Source organism: Thalassophryne amazonica, chromosome 5, assembly GCF_902500255.1.
Source record: "Thalassophryne amazonica chromosome 5, fThaAma1.1, whole genome shotgun sequence".
Lineage (NCBI taxonomy): Eukaryota > Metazoa > Chordata > Actinopteri > Batrachoidiformes > Batrachoididae > Thalassophryne > Thalassophryne amazonica.
This window is the reverse complement of record NC_047107.1, coordinates 28,196,084-28,211,362: the sequence shown is the minus strand read 5'-3', so window position 1 is coordinate 28,211,362 and position 15,279 is coordinate 28,196,084. Positions and strand designations below refer to the sequence as shown.

Below are 15,279 nucleotides of genomic sequence, written 5' to 3'. Positions count from 1 at the left end.
GAAATATTTTCTTTCACCAAAACATCATATCTAGGTTTGAACCTCAGATGTACATTGTAGCAATTTGTAGCTGAACTTTCAGGTCTTCTTTTTATGAAAATCCTCCTCTATACCACATCATCATGAGACAGACAACTGGAACGTGTGTAAATAGAGTAGTTGATAAAACATTCTTGCCGCTATTATTTCTGTATGCCAATGTTGCTTTTCGTCCCACACATGGATGAGTCACGTTCAGCTCGTCGCAGCTATAGTTTTTGAACCGTCCCAGCATCGTCAACGTTTGTGCAAGATGTCAGACTTGATAGGCAATGGTGGGCACAGATAACCAAAACATTGACTTCGATAACAGATAATCAGATAACTGAAAAGTTATCTTTGATAAAATTAAAACAATAAACCACCCAAAAAATGTATCGGAAGTTACAGATAACCAATAACCAACAAATTCCAGTATTGTCTCTGGTACACTTGCAACTACTAACAAGCTGATTTTGAGTTTAACACCACGATCGCTTCTCAAAGCATCAAAGGCGACCACAGACCCAAACAATGAGTCAGCACTTCTGTCTTTGAGTGTTCTGCTCCCTGCCGGAAGCTCCAGTTTACTACATGGCTTCCAGTACAAGCGCAGCTGAGAGAAGCTACAAAGCTCAACTCTCTACACAATGCTGCCGTCAGGCCGAGGTATTGGAAGATAAAGCAATGCTGACTTATGGTTTGGTGTAAATAAAATGAATTGTGATAGAATAACTCCATTAATGTCAATTCTGTCATTTGTGCAAAGTTAAGATATATCACATATCTTTTAATGTTGAATAATGCACTAATTCTGAAGTTTTGTAACAAACACAGACAAATGGCATTCTGGGTAAAATGTGCCTCCGCTAACACTGATTGGTTATGTAAACCAACACGTTAATGTGAGGTGTGTTGGTGTTTACAGATAAATGTGCTTTTGTATATGCCAAAAAAGGGCATTTTCAAAACAAACAAACAAACAAAAAAGCCAAGTTGTAATTAGATAACCATCTGATATAACCGGGGTCAAAATAAATACAACACTGCCATGATTCAGGTTAATCGCGCGTCCTGCATCGTTTAGTATACATGGAGTAACGAGCTGCATTTAACATCTCACGACCACCTCACGCACTGTGCCTGTGCAAACACCGCAGACCCGTCTTGTAATGTTTTGTTTTGTTTTTTTTTACTTTGACATCTCCCATCAAGAGTTTTTGTAAATTAAGTTTGAAAAAAAAAAAGCTTCTGTTTACGTTTTGCTTCTGGAAACATGAGTCCGACGTGTGGTTTTTGAACGTACGTGTGTGAGAACATAAATCATGCGCTCTGAACTTTTACACCGTGCGGTTCTGTGGTAGTTTGCGCTGGAACCGAGTACAGTGATTGAAAATATCAGCCCAGCTTCAGTTTGAATACTGCCATGAACACTACTGGCCAGTAGATGGCAGTAGAGACTTGCCAAAACAAAACTCCAGATAATCTGTGTCTGCTGCTACTCTGCTACATTTAAGATGCGTGGAATTTAAAAAACGCAAACAGAATAACGTATATAAACACAGAGAATATATTCACAAGAGTTAAACGGAGAGAAAAAACAGAATCAGGCATCAGAAAGACAAAAAACACTGTATAATTTGCCAGCATTAAACAAGAAAAACAGAAGAAATACTAAGGTGATCGCCGGCCACTAGCCCTGAACTTCACTAAAAGACCCAGACTTTAGGTAAAGTTGAGACCGCAGCCCGCTCCAATTACTAATAAATGAATTAAAAGAGTAAAAAGCGTAAAACAAAACTGTACCAGTATGCTAGCCGTATGAAAGAGAAAATAAGTGCGTCTGGACTTGAAAATCTCCACAGAATCTGACTGTTTTATTGACGCAGGGAGATCATTCCACAGAACAGGGGCACGATAAGAGAAACCTCTGTGACTTGGGTGATATTGTAGTCGTATCAGTATGGGGTTAAAAAAAAAATTAGCTTTTTTTGTGACCGGTTCTCCTTTGCCTGCAGAGGATAGAGTGGTTTCTTCTAGAAGCAGCTCTCCTCTTTTTGCAGAGGGTAGAACTACACATCTGCTACAAAACATTTAACAGATACGTGTTCAACTGATTTTAAATTTTATAAGAGTTTGTAGCTGTTCAACTTTTTTTACCACGTTACCGGTCTAAAAATTATCGGGCAAAAATTTATCGAAGATAATTAATCCGATAATGGTTTTCAAAGTTATCTGAAAAGATAATCCGATAATGAAAACATTATCTTCAATAATTATCGGTTATCAGATTATCGGAACTGTGCCCACCACTGTAGGTAGGTTGAACGAAGTTGAATGACAGTCAAACGGAACGCTGACGGTACAGGAAGTACGCAAACCATGAGGAACTGTCAAAACAGAAAGCTAAATGGAGTACGGACGGGCTGAGGTTGTCATCAGGATTTGTTCACATTTTTCAACAGTTTGAAAATTCTGGCGAAGCTCCAGCTACAGAAACAAAGCTGGACGACGGTTAAACGATGTCTCCGAAAGTCAACCCAAGTCCAAATTTCTTGTTGTCCTTCGTTAGTGCCGTGTGACCAGAACTTGAGGAAGATCATTTTAGAAATTTTTATACTGAGATGCCTGATTTACGTTTTGCATTTGAAAAAGCATAAACAAATTAAAATGCGTGAAATACCAATGGGTTGAATACTTTCCAAGCCAGTGTAACTTTGTCACATGTACATTTTGTCTGCATTTGTTTTACTACATCAAAGCATTTTTATCTGTTGCTGTTGAATAACTTTGGACATTTTATTAAATTAAATTCTGATTATTAAATAAATTGTTCATTTCTATTAATTTTGAACATATTTTAAAATGGGTAATGAAATTATAAGATTTTTTTTATATATATATCAGTGGGAAACATTTCTGAATGGCAAAAAAATGTTTTTATTATTGAAAACATTCCATGCCTCACAAATGCAACCCCTATTTCTATATTACCATGTGCAGAAGTTCTCCCAGGAGGATGGTTGCTCTGACAGCCAGCTGATCGTCACTACTGGTCACAACTTCAACAAGACCCTATGTGACAGAGATGGAAACAGTTCAAGTAATAAACCAGAATGAAGGGAAGAGGAGCTTTTATTTTCATTGTATGTACGTACATACATACATACAACCCCAATTCCAATGAAGTTGGGACGTTGTGTGAAATGTAAATAAAAACAGAATACAATAATTTGCAAATTCTCTTCAACCGATATTCAATTGAATACACCACAAAGACAAGACTTTTAATGTTCAAACTGATGAACTTTATTGTTTTTGTGCAAATATTTGCTGATTTTGAAATGGATGCTTGCAACATGTTTCAAAAAAGCTGGGACAGTGGTATGTTTACCACTGTGTTACATCACCTTTCCTTCTAGCAACACTCAATAAGCATTTGGAAACTGAAGACACTAATAGTGAGTGTCATGACTGGGTATTAAAGGAGCATCCCCAAAAGGCTCAGCCATTTACAAGCAAAGATGGGGCGAGGATCACCACTTTGTGAACAACTGCTTGAAAAAATAGTCCAACAGTTTACGAACAATGTTTCTCAATGTTCAATTGCAAGGAATTTAGGGATTCCATCATTTATAGTTCATAATATAATCACAAGATTCAGAGAATCTAGAGAACTTTATACACGTAATCTGCAAGGCTGAAAACCAACACTGAATGCCCGTGACCTTTGATCCCTCAGGCGGCACTGCATTAAAAACCGACATCATTGTGTAAAGGATCTTACCGGGCTCAGGAACACTTCAGAAACCACTGTCAGTTACAGTCACAGTTTGTCGCTACACCTACAAGTGCAAGTTAAAACTCTACCATGCAAAGTGAAAGCCATACATCAACAACATCCAGAAACGCCGCCACCTTCTCTGGGCCTGAGCTCATTTGAAATGGACAGATGCAAAGTGGAAAAGTCTGCTGTGGTCTGATGAGTCCACATTTCAAATTGTTTTTGGAAATCATGGCCGTCGTGTCCTCCAGACAAAAGATGAAAAAGACCATCCAGATTGTTACCAGCGCAAAGTTCAAAAGCCAGCATATGTGATGGTATGGGGGTGTGTTAGTGCCCATGGCATGGGCAACTTACACATCTGTGATAGCACCATCAATGCTTATCATCCATTGTGACAAACAAGTTCAGTTATTTTCGTCGAGTGGCAACTGAGTTGTCGCCAAGTCTCTCGACTTCGCCCTTTAAATTTGGCCGCCAACTTTTGTATTGTTGATGAAGTAGCAGCAACCTTATCTTTCAGTTTGACCTTAAAGTATTACAATTGCTTGTCGAATTGATGCAAGTATATACACAACCCTAATTCTGATGAAGTTGGGACATTGTGTAAAATGTAAATAAAAACAGAATACAATGATTTGTAAATCCTCTTCAACCTATATTCAATTGAACACACCACAAAGACAAGATATTTAATGTTCAAACTGATAGACTTTTTTGTTTTTGTGCAAATATTTGCTCATTTTGAAATGGATGCCTGCAACACATTTCAAAAAAGCTGGGACGGAGCAACAAAAGACTGGGAAAGTTGATGAATACTCAAAGAACACCTGTTTGGAACATTCCACAGGTGAACAGGTTAATTGGAAACAGGTGAGTGTCATGATTGGGTATAAAAGGAGCATCCCCAAAAGGCTCAGCCATTCACAAGCAAAGATGGAGCGAGGATCACCACTTTGTGAACAACTGCGTGAAAAAATAGTCCAACAGTTTAAGAACAATGTAATGTTTATTTATATAGCACCTTTCACAGACAAGGGAAGTCACAAAGTGCTTCACAAAAGGCACACACAGATAAAAATTCTGTGAAAAATACAATTTACATCACAATAAAATAACACTAAGACACACACAGTGATCATAAAACAGCCCTCTCACTACTATGGTTTGAATGCCTGGAGAAACAGATGGGTTTTAAGTTTGCTCCCAAAACATCAACAGAGTCCAGTGAACGAAGAGACAAAGGGAGATCATTCCAGAGCCTTGGCGCAACGGCCTGGAAAGAGCGATCTCCTCGGGTCTTAAAGTGGTACAAGGGACCCTCAGAAGGTTCTGATCCACTGACCTCAGGCTCCGAGCAGGAGTGTAGGGACATAACAGGTTTCTAATGTAGGAGGGGGCCAGGCCTTGCAAAGCTCTAAAACTCAACACCAGGATTTTAGGATTTTAAAATGGAAATGAAATGACACTGGGAGCCAATGAAGGGACTTTAAAATAGGAGAAATATGAGTCCTTCTGTTTGAGCAAAACAACAGCCTTGCTGCAGAATTTTGGACCTGCTGCAGATGGGACAGCTCCTTTTTGTTTAGACAGGAAAACAAATTGTTGCAGTAGTCCAAACAAGAAGATACAAAAGCATGAATAATCAACTCAAGATCATCTTTTGAAACAACTGATCTGAGTTTGGAAATCTTCAACTGGTAGAAACAGTTTTTGATTCGATGCTTGGAATGATGCTCAATGATATTTCTTTATCAAAGATAACACCTAGATTTCTCAGGCTAGATTTTGCAGATGAGCTCAAAAGACCTAAATACTGTTTAATCCCTGGAATGACATAATTGGGGGCAACCACCAGCACCTCAGTTTTATCTGAATTTAACTGCAGGGAATTTGCACTGAGCCAAGGCAGTTCAGTAAAGAGTCCAATTTCTGGATCTCAGAGGCTTTAAATGAGCAGTAAATTTGGGTGTCATCAGCAAATAAAGGATAAGAAACATCAACGAACTCCTGGATAATCTTTCCCAAGGGAAAAACATAGAGCAAAAACAAAACGGAACCCTGGAGTACACCACACATCAAACTGGCAGCGGCAGTTTGTCAACGTTTCTCAATGTTCAATTGCAAGGAAAGTAGGGATTCCATTATCTACAGTCACTAATATAATCAGAAGATTGTTTTTGGAAATCATGGACGCTGTGTCCTCCAGACAAAAGAGGAAAAAGACCATCCAGATTGATACCAGCGGAAAGTTCAAAACCCAGTAACTGTGATGGTATGGGGGTGTGTTAGTGCCCATGGCATGGGCAACTTACACATCTGTGATGGCACCATCAATGCTGAAAGGTACATCCAGGTTTTGGAGCAAAACATGCTGCCATCCAAGCAACGCCTTTTTCAGGGATGTCCCTGCTTATTTCAGCAAGACAATGCCAAGCCACATTCTGCACATGTTACAACAACGTGGCTTCATAGTAAAGAGTGCGGGTACTAGACTGGCCTGCCTGCAGTCCAGACCTGTCACCCATTGAAAATGTATGGCGCATTATGAACGCAAAATGCGACAACAGCGACCCCGGACTGTTGAACAACTGAAGTTGTACATCAAGCAAGAATGGGAAAGAATTCCACCTACAAAGCTTCAACAATTAGTGTCAGTTCCCAAGTGCTTATTGAGTGTTGTTAGACGGAAAGGTGATGTAACACAGTGGTAAACATACCACTGTCCCAGCTTTTTTGAAACATGTTGTAGACATCCATTTCAAAATGAACAAATATTTGCACAAAAACAAAGTTTTTCAGTATGAAAATTAAATATCTTGTGTTTGTGGTGTATTCAAATGAATATAGGTTGAAGAGGATTTACACAACGTTCCAACTTCATTGGAATTGGGGTTGTACATACATACAACAAAACAACCTTCTTGCTGCGAGGCATCAGTGCTAACCACTAATCCGCCGTGCCGAGCACAAATGACGTGTAGATGTCAAACGTGAAAATGGATTCTAAAAATATTCACCCAAGTTTAGGTTACAAAATGTCAACATAATCCACAAGGATATAGAGCATTTATACACTGTTTACAACAAAGTGTGGCAGGTAACAACAACTTCAACGTGGAGTTAAAAAGTAAAAGAGTTAAATATATACTAACGTCTGGTCACACACTCACCTCTAACAACCCACTGGTGATGAAGGCAGACAGGACAAATGCCAAGTAATTGTCCATAAGATCAGGCCTAATAAAAAACAACATAATTATTTATTGGGTCATTTATAACCAAGAAGCACTATAGTGAAATTACTTTGGCAATTTTCAGAATATTCCATGGCTTTTCTATGATATAATCTCTCACCTAGACCGGGCCCGATGGGGGAGGATGACTTTGGCCTCAGCAGCAACAAAGCCGTCAGACAGTCTCCAGGTGTCCTGAAACCTGCTGGGGTCTGAAGTAAACCAGAGCAAAGAAAATCTAACACTTGATGTGTAAAAGAGATGCCCCTCATTTTAAAGGACACCGAATTATTTTAATGTGGTAAATAATTAGTGACATTACCAACAACAATGTACCGTACACTATATATATATATATATATATATATATATATATATATATATATATACACACACACACACACAGTGAGGAAAATAAGTATTTGAACACCCTGCGGTTTTGCAAGTTCTCCCACTTAGAAATCATGGAGGGGTCTGAAATTTTCATCTTAGGTGCATGTCCACTGTGAGAGACATCATCTAAAAAATAAAAATAAAAAATCCAGAAATCACAATGTATGATTTTTTAAATAATTTATTTGTATGTTACTGATGCAAATAAGTATTTGAACACCTACCAACCACCAAGAATTCTGGCTCACACAGACCTGTTACTTTTTCTTTAAGAAGCCCTCTTATTCTGCACTCTTTACCTGTATTAATTGCACCTGTTTGAACTTGTTACCTGTATAAAAGACACCTGTTCACACACTCAATCAATCACACTCCAACCTGTCCACCATAGCCAAGACCAAAGAGCTGTCTAAGGACACCAGGGACAAAACTGTAGACCTGCACAAGACTGGGATGGACTACAGGACAACAGGCAAGCAGCTTGGTAGAAGACAACAACTGTTATGATTATTTATTAGAAAGTGGAAGAAACATAAGATGACTGTCAATCTCCCTCGGTCTGGGATTCCATGCAAGATCTCACTTTGTGGGGAAAGGATGATTCTGAGAAAGCTCAGAACTACACAGGAGGACCTGGTCAATGACCTGAAGAGAGCTGGGACCACAGTCACAAAGATTACATTAGTAACACATGATGCTGTCATGGTTTAAAATCCTGCAGGGCAACAAGGTCCCCCTGCTCAAGCCAGCACATGTCCAGGCCTGTTTGAAGTTCACCAGTGACCATCTGGATGATCCAGAGGAGGCATGGGGGAAGGTCATGTGGTCAGATGAGACCAGAACAGAGCTTTTTGGTATCAACTCCACTTACCATGTTTAGAGGATGAGAACAACTCCAAGAAAACCATCCCAACCGTGAAGCATGGGGGGTGGAAACATCATACTCTGGGGGAGCTCTTCTGCAAAGGGGACAGGTCGGCTGCACCGTATTGAAGGGAGGGTGGATGGGGTCATGTATTCTGAGATTTTGGCAAACAACTTCCTTCCCTCAGAGCATTGAAGATGGGTCATGGCTGGGTCTTCCAGCATGACAATGACCCCAAACACACAGCCAGGACAACTAAGGAGGGGCTCCATAAGAAGCATTTCAAGGTCCTAGAGTGGCGTGGTCAGTCTCCAGACCTGAACTCAATAGAAAATCTTTGGAGGGAGCTGAAACTCCAAACCTGAAAGATCTAGAGAAGATCTGTATGGAGGAATGGACCAAAATCCCTGCTGCAGTGTGTGCAAACCTGGTGAAAATCTACAGGAAACGTTTGACCTCTGTAACTGCAAACAAAGGCTACTGTACCAAATATTAATAATATATATAATTAATATATATATATTGATTTTCACAGGTATTCAAATACTTATTTGCAGCAGTAACATACAAATAAATTATTAAAAAACATCATACATTGTGATTTCCGGATTTTTATTTTTTTTTGATTATGTCTCTCACAGTGGACATGTACCTAAGATGAAAATTTCAGACCCCTCCATGATTTCTAAGTGGGACAACTTGCAAAACCACAGGGTGTTCAAATTTTCCTCACTGTGTGTATGTATGTATGTATGTGTGTGTGTGTGTGTGTGTGTGTGTGTGTGTGTGTGTGTGTGTGTAAAATACACACATAGCGGGTAAAATAAGTACCGAAAACATCACAATTTTTCTCACTCTCACTTATCTTCAACCACGTACTCCTTTTATGGGTTATTTTATCTCAGTAAATATATTTGTAAAGGTGCTACTGAAATTTTTACCAGATGTTGGTAACAACCCAAGTAATCCCCACAGACAAAGAAATCAAACCACAGATGTCTATAAATTCTGTGTAATATTGTGAAATGACATGGAAAAAAGTATGGAACACCTCAAGAAAGGGAGGTGCAAAAAGTATTTGCTGGTTGTAAAAAGGTGTCTCATTACCAAGGTGTCACACAAGAAACACCCGATGATGGGTAAAAGCAAAGAGCTCTGGAGAGCTTTGTAACCTTAATGTTCAAAAACATACTGATGATGCAGAGAGGACACGCACATCCAAAACACATAAGGGGCGTGCTGGATCAAGAAAAATTATACCAAAAATAGAAAGATCCGCACCACCACAGTGCTCCCATGCAAAAACGCTTTATTATTAGAGAAGTGACATTTAGGGGAAACTGCCCTTCTACTTCTCTATTAATAACACTTTTTTGCATGGCAGCGCTGTGGTGGTGTGGATCTTTCTATTTTTGGCAAAATCATACTGATGTCAATGGTTACAGAAGGATTTCTAAACTTCTGAATGTTCCAATGAGCAATGTTCGGGTCATAATCTGGAAGTGGAAAAAAAAAATATATGTAATTTCACCATAAACTGGCCATGACCAGGTACTTATTGCCAGATTTCTGACAGAGAAGTGAAAGAATTATCAGAAGAGTTGTCCAAGAGCCAAGGACCACTTGTGAACTACTTCAGAAAGACCTGGAATTAGCAGGTACAGTTGTTTCAAAGAAACAATAAATAATGCACTCAAACACCATGGCCTGTATGCGAGCTCACCACGCAAGACTCCGTTGCTGAAGAAAAAGCATGTTGACACTCATTTAAAGACTGCTGTGCAACATTTAGACAAGCCTGTGAAATACTGGGAGAAAATAGTCTGGTCAGATGAGACCAAAATTCAACTCTTTGGATGCTGTAATACACACCATGTTTGGAAAAAAAGGACATTCTTGATATATATATATATATATATATATATATATATATATATATATATAAATAAAAGATAGTGATCCCAAACACACAGTCAAGGAAACTCTAAATGGGTTTCAGAGAATGAAAATAAAGCTGCTAAAATGGCCCAGTGAATCACCTGACTTGAATCCACTAGAAAATTAATGGAAGGAACAAAAGATCAGGGTTCATTGAAGAGGTCCATGGAACGTTCAAGATTTGATGACCGTTTGTGGGAAGAATGGGCCAAAACCACACCTGAGCACTGCATGTGAGTAGTTTCTGCACACAGGAGGCGTCTTGAAGCTGCCATTAGCAACAAAGGTTTTTGTCCAAAGTATTAAATAAATTTCAGTAAGCATGTTCATTATTTTTTCCCTGTGCCTTTCCATTTTATTACACATACCTTAATTTCTGCATTTATTTGTTGTGGTTTTGTTGCATGTATGGATTACGTGGGCTGTTACCAACATCTGGCAAAAAGTTAAAGTCCATAACACCTCTAGAAATATATTTACTGAGAAAAATGGTGATGTGTTCAATATTTATTTTACACACTGCATAGGTGTCAGCCTGACTCCAGAAAGGGCAAAGAAGGTGCAGGTTTCTTGGTAACCACCAACTCCACCAGGTGATTTCATTGATGAATTCATCCCTTTTACCGTTAATCATTGAGTTGGTGGTTACAAAGAAACCTGCACCCTCTTATATGTATATATACATACATACATACATACACAAACACACACGCATCTGGAAAAAAACAAACAAATATTGTGTAGAAGTTCAATGTTTCTGTCAGGTATTTCAGAGAATGAAAATTTTACATCTTCTAATTTCAGAACATAGAAACATAAAATGAATCATTTTGAAGTTTTAATTTTGATAATTACACCTTACAGCTCAAAAAATAGAAAATGCATATCTCAAAATATTAGATTTCAGAAGATCATTTTAAAAAAAGGATTTATAAAACAGAAATATCCAATTTCTGAAAAGTATGTTCATTAAATTATGTTCATGCTCCTTTTGAATGAATAACTGCATCAGTGCGGTGTGGTATGGAGGCAATCAGCCTCTGGCACTGCTGAGGTGTTATGCAAGTCCAGGCTGTTTTGATAGTAGCCTTCAGGTCATCTGGATTGTTGGTTCTGGTGTCTCTTATGTTCCTCTTGACAATACTTCTTAAAGAATCTATGAAGGACTGTCAGTGGATCAATCAAGTAGAGTAATACCATAGTGAGCAAACTAGGTACTATTAGTTTTGGCACTGTAGGCAGATGGCAAGTCCTGTTGGAAAAGGAAATCAGCATCTCCGTAAAGCTTGTCAGCAGATGGACGCATGCAGTGTTCGACAATCTCCTGTTAGAGGGCTGGGTTGACTCTGGACTTGATCAAACACAGTGGACCAACACCAGCAGATGACACGGCACCCCAAACAATCACTGGCTGTGGAAACTTCACACTGGACTTCAAGCACCTTAGATTTAGTCTCTTCCACTCTTTCTCCAGAAACTGGGACCTTGATTTCCAATTGAAATGTAAAATTTACTTTTATCTGAAAAGCAGACGTTGTACTACTGAGCAACAGTCCAGTTCTTTTTGCCCTTAGCCCAGGTAAGATGCTTCTGACATTCCATGCTTCAGGAGTGGCTTGGCACCAGGAATACAACACTTACAGTGAGGCAAATAAGTATTTGTTCCTCTGTGACAGAATCTTAAAAAAAAAAATAATAGTAATAATAAAATAAAAAATAAAATAAAATAAAATCAGAAAATGCATTGTATGTTTTTAAATAATTACACTCAACAAAAATATAAACACAACACTTTTGGTTTTGCTCCCATTTTGTATGAAATGAACTTTTTCCACATACACAATATCGCCATTTCCCTCAAATATTGTTCACAAACCAGTCTAAATCTGTGATAGTGAGCACTTCTCCTTTGCTGAGATAATCCATCCCACCTCACAGGTGTGCCATATCAAGATGCTGATTAGACACCATGATTAGTGCACAGGTGTGCCTTAGACTGTTCCACCCCCATGCTTCACGGTTGGGACGGTGTTCTTGGTGTTCTCACCCTCCAAACATGGCGAGTGGAGTTGACACCAAAAAGCTCTATTCTGGTCTAATCTGGCCACATGACATTCTCCCATGCCTCCTCTGGATCATCCAGATGGTCACTGGCAAACTTCAAACAGGGCGTGGACATGCACTGGCTTTAGCAGGGGGACCTTGCTGCCCTACAGGATTTTAAACCATGACAGCGTAGTGTGTTACTAATGTAATCGTTGCGACTGTGGTCCCAGCTCTCTTCAGGTCATTGACAAGGTCCTTCTGTGTAGTTCTGGGCTTTCTCAGAATCATCCTTACCCCACGAGGTGAGGTCTTGAATGGAGTCCCAGACTGAGGAAAATTGACGATCATCTTGTGTTTCTTCCATTTTCAAATAATTGCACTAACAGTTCTTGCCTTCTCACCAAGCTGCCTGCCTGTTGTCCTGTAGCCCATCAAAACTTTGTGCAGGTCTACAATTTTGTCCCTGGTGTCCTGAGACAGCATTTTGGTATCTTTTATGAGGGTAATAGGTTCAAACAGGTGCAATTAATAAGAGGTAAACAATGTAGAATTGGAGAGCTTCTTGAAGAAAAACTAACAGGTCTGTGAGAGCCAGAATTGTTGCTGGTTGGTAGGTGATCAAATACTTAGTTCCTGCAATAAAATGCAAATTAATTATACAATTTTTTATTTTTTTGGTGTTGTTTAAATTATGTCTCTCACAGTTGAAGTGTACCAACAATAAAAAAAGTACAGACCTACAGCTCATTTCTTGGTCTGTGCATGGTGACTCCTGATGTAATGACTCCAGCCTCAATCCATTCCTTGTGAAGCTCCCCATCTTGAATCAGCTTTGTCTTACACTCTTCGCAAGGCTGTGGTTGTTACCAATCAACTTTTCATTAATATTCTTTGATCCAGAACAGCCAGAGATTTCAGCAACAACCTTCTGTGGCTTAACCTCCTTGTGGAGGGTGTCAGTGAGTGTCTTCTGGATAAGTGGCACTTCAGCAGTCTTCCCCGATTGTGGTTGTGTGCACTGAACCAGATTTGAGAGATTCATGGTATTCATACTACACAAATAGTGACTTAAAAAAAATTGCAATATTTTGAGATAAGCATTTTCTATTTTTTGGAGCTGTAGGCTGTAATTATCAAATAAATAAATAAAATTATTGAAACATTTTAGTTTCTATGTACTGAAACTAGAATGTGTAAAATTTTCACTCTTTGAAGTACCTGATTAAAAAACATTGAAAGTGTTCATACACACACACACACACACACACACAAACACAAACACACACACAGAGCTGACTTAACGTAGGAATTTCTCCACTGTGAAATCAATAAAGTCTTATCTTACTATATATATATATATATATATATATATATATATATATATATATATATATATATATATATATATATATATGAATTTTCCACTTTTTGTTATGTTACAGCCTTATTCCAAAATGGAGTAAACCTTTTGCAAATGTATTAAAAAATAAAAAAAACAAAGAAATCACGTGTCCTTAAGTATTCATGCCCTTTGCTCAATACTTTGTTGATGTACCTTTGGCAGCAATTACAGTCTCAGGTCTTCTTGAATATGATGCCACAAGCTTGGTGCACCTATCTTTGGGCAGTTTTTCCAATTCCTCTTTGCAGCATCTTTCAAGCTCCATCAGGTTGGATGAGGAGCGTCGGTGCGCAGCCATTTTCAGATCTCTCTAGAGATGTGCAATTGGATTCAGGTCTGGGCTCTGGCTGGGCCACTCAAGGACATTCATAGAGTTGTCCTGAAGCCACTCCTTTGACATCTTGGCTGTGTGCTTCAGGTCACTGTCCTGCAAAAACATGAACCGTCGTCCCAGTCGGAGGTCAAGAGCGCTCTGGAGCAGGTTTTCAAACAGGATGCCTCTACATTGCTGCATTTATCTTTCCCTCAATCCTGACGAGTCTCCCAGTTCCTGCCACTGAAAAACATCCCCACAGCATGATGCTGCCACCACGTTTCACTGTAGGGATGCTGCCTGGTTTCCTCCAAACACGATGCCTGGCATTCACATCAAAAGGTCAATCTGTCTCATCAGACCAGTGAATTTTGTTTTTCATGGTCTGAGATTCCTTCAGGTGCCTTTTGGCAAACTCCAGGCAGGCTACCATATGCCTTTCACTCAGGAGTGGCTTCCGTCTGGCCACTCTACCATACAGGCCTGATTAGTTGACTGCTGCAGAGATGGTTGTCCTGCTGGAAGGTTTGCCTCTCTCCACAGAGGAATGTTGCAGCTCTGGCAGAGTGACCATCAGGTTCTTGATCACCTCCCTGACTAAGACCCTTCTCCCCAGATCGCTAAGTTTAGACGGGCAGCCAGCTCTAGGAAGAGTCCTGGTGGATCCAGACTTATTCCATTTACGGATGATGGAGCCCACTGGGCTCACTGGGACCTTCAAAGCAGCAAAAATGTTTCTGTACCCTTCTCCAGATTTGTGCCTCGAGACAATCCCTTCTCAGAGGTCAACTGAATTTACCAGGTGGACTCCAATTAAGCTGTAGAAACATTTCAAGGATGATTAGTGTAAACAGGATGCACCTGAGCTCAATTTTCAACTTCATGGCAAAAGGCTGTGAATACTTACGTACATGTGATTTCTTAGGTTTTTATTTTCAATACATTTTCAAAAATCTAAAACCTTCATTTCACATCGTCTTCATAATAACCATTTTGCAATAAGGCTGTAACATAAAATTTGAATTTCCAGCACTGTGAATACTTTCCAGATGCACTGCACATATGCATGTGTGTATGGATGCGTGTGCGTGTGTGTGTAATTCTGTGCAAAAGAATACAGCAGTCCATTTCTTACCAACACTTAAAAGAGCTTCTGTGAAATCTTGAGTTGCAATGGGTAACGGTAGCCTAAACACCTCGTATAACACCTCCAACAAACCTTTCTGCAAGACAGTAAGATACACAGCAATTTAAAACTGCACAATTTACATTCACCAGTACCAA

The 15,279-nt window shown here is 39.3% G+C and overlaps 1 protein-coding gene across 3 annotated transcripts in view; it reads right to left on the bottom strand.

Annotated features, from left to right (window-relative positions):
* Positions 1-15,279, bottom strand: part of LOC117510233 (rapamycin-insensitive companion of mTOR-like) — a 179,871-nt gene that overhangs the window by 48,861 nt on the left and 115,731 nt on the right. For all 3 annotated transcript variants that reach the window (XM_034169867.1, XM_034169865.1, XM_034169866.1), the window contains 4 exons: positions 15,131-15,218; positions 7,160-7,250; positions 6,976-7,042; positions 3,013-3,093 (listed from right to left, as the gene is read on the bottom strand). In XM_034169867.1, the coding sequence (XP_034025758.1) occupies positions 3,013-3,093; positions 6,976-7,042; positions 7,160-7,250; positions 15,131-15,218 (327 nt within the window). The remainder of the gene's footprint in view (positions 1-3,012; positions 3,094-6,975; positions 7,043-7,159; positions 7,251-15,130; positions 15,219-15,279) is intronic.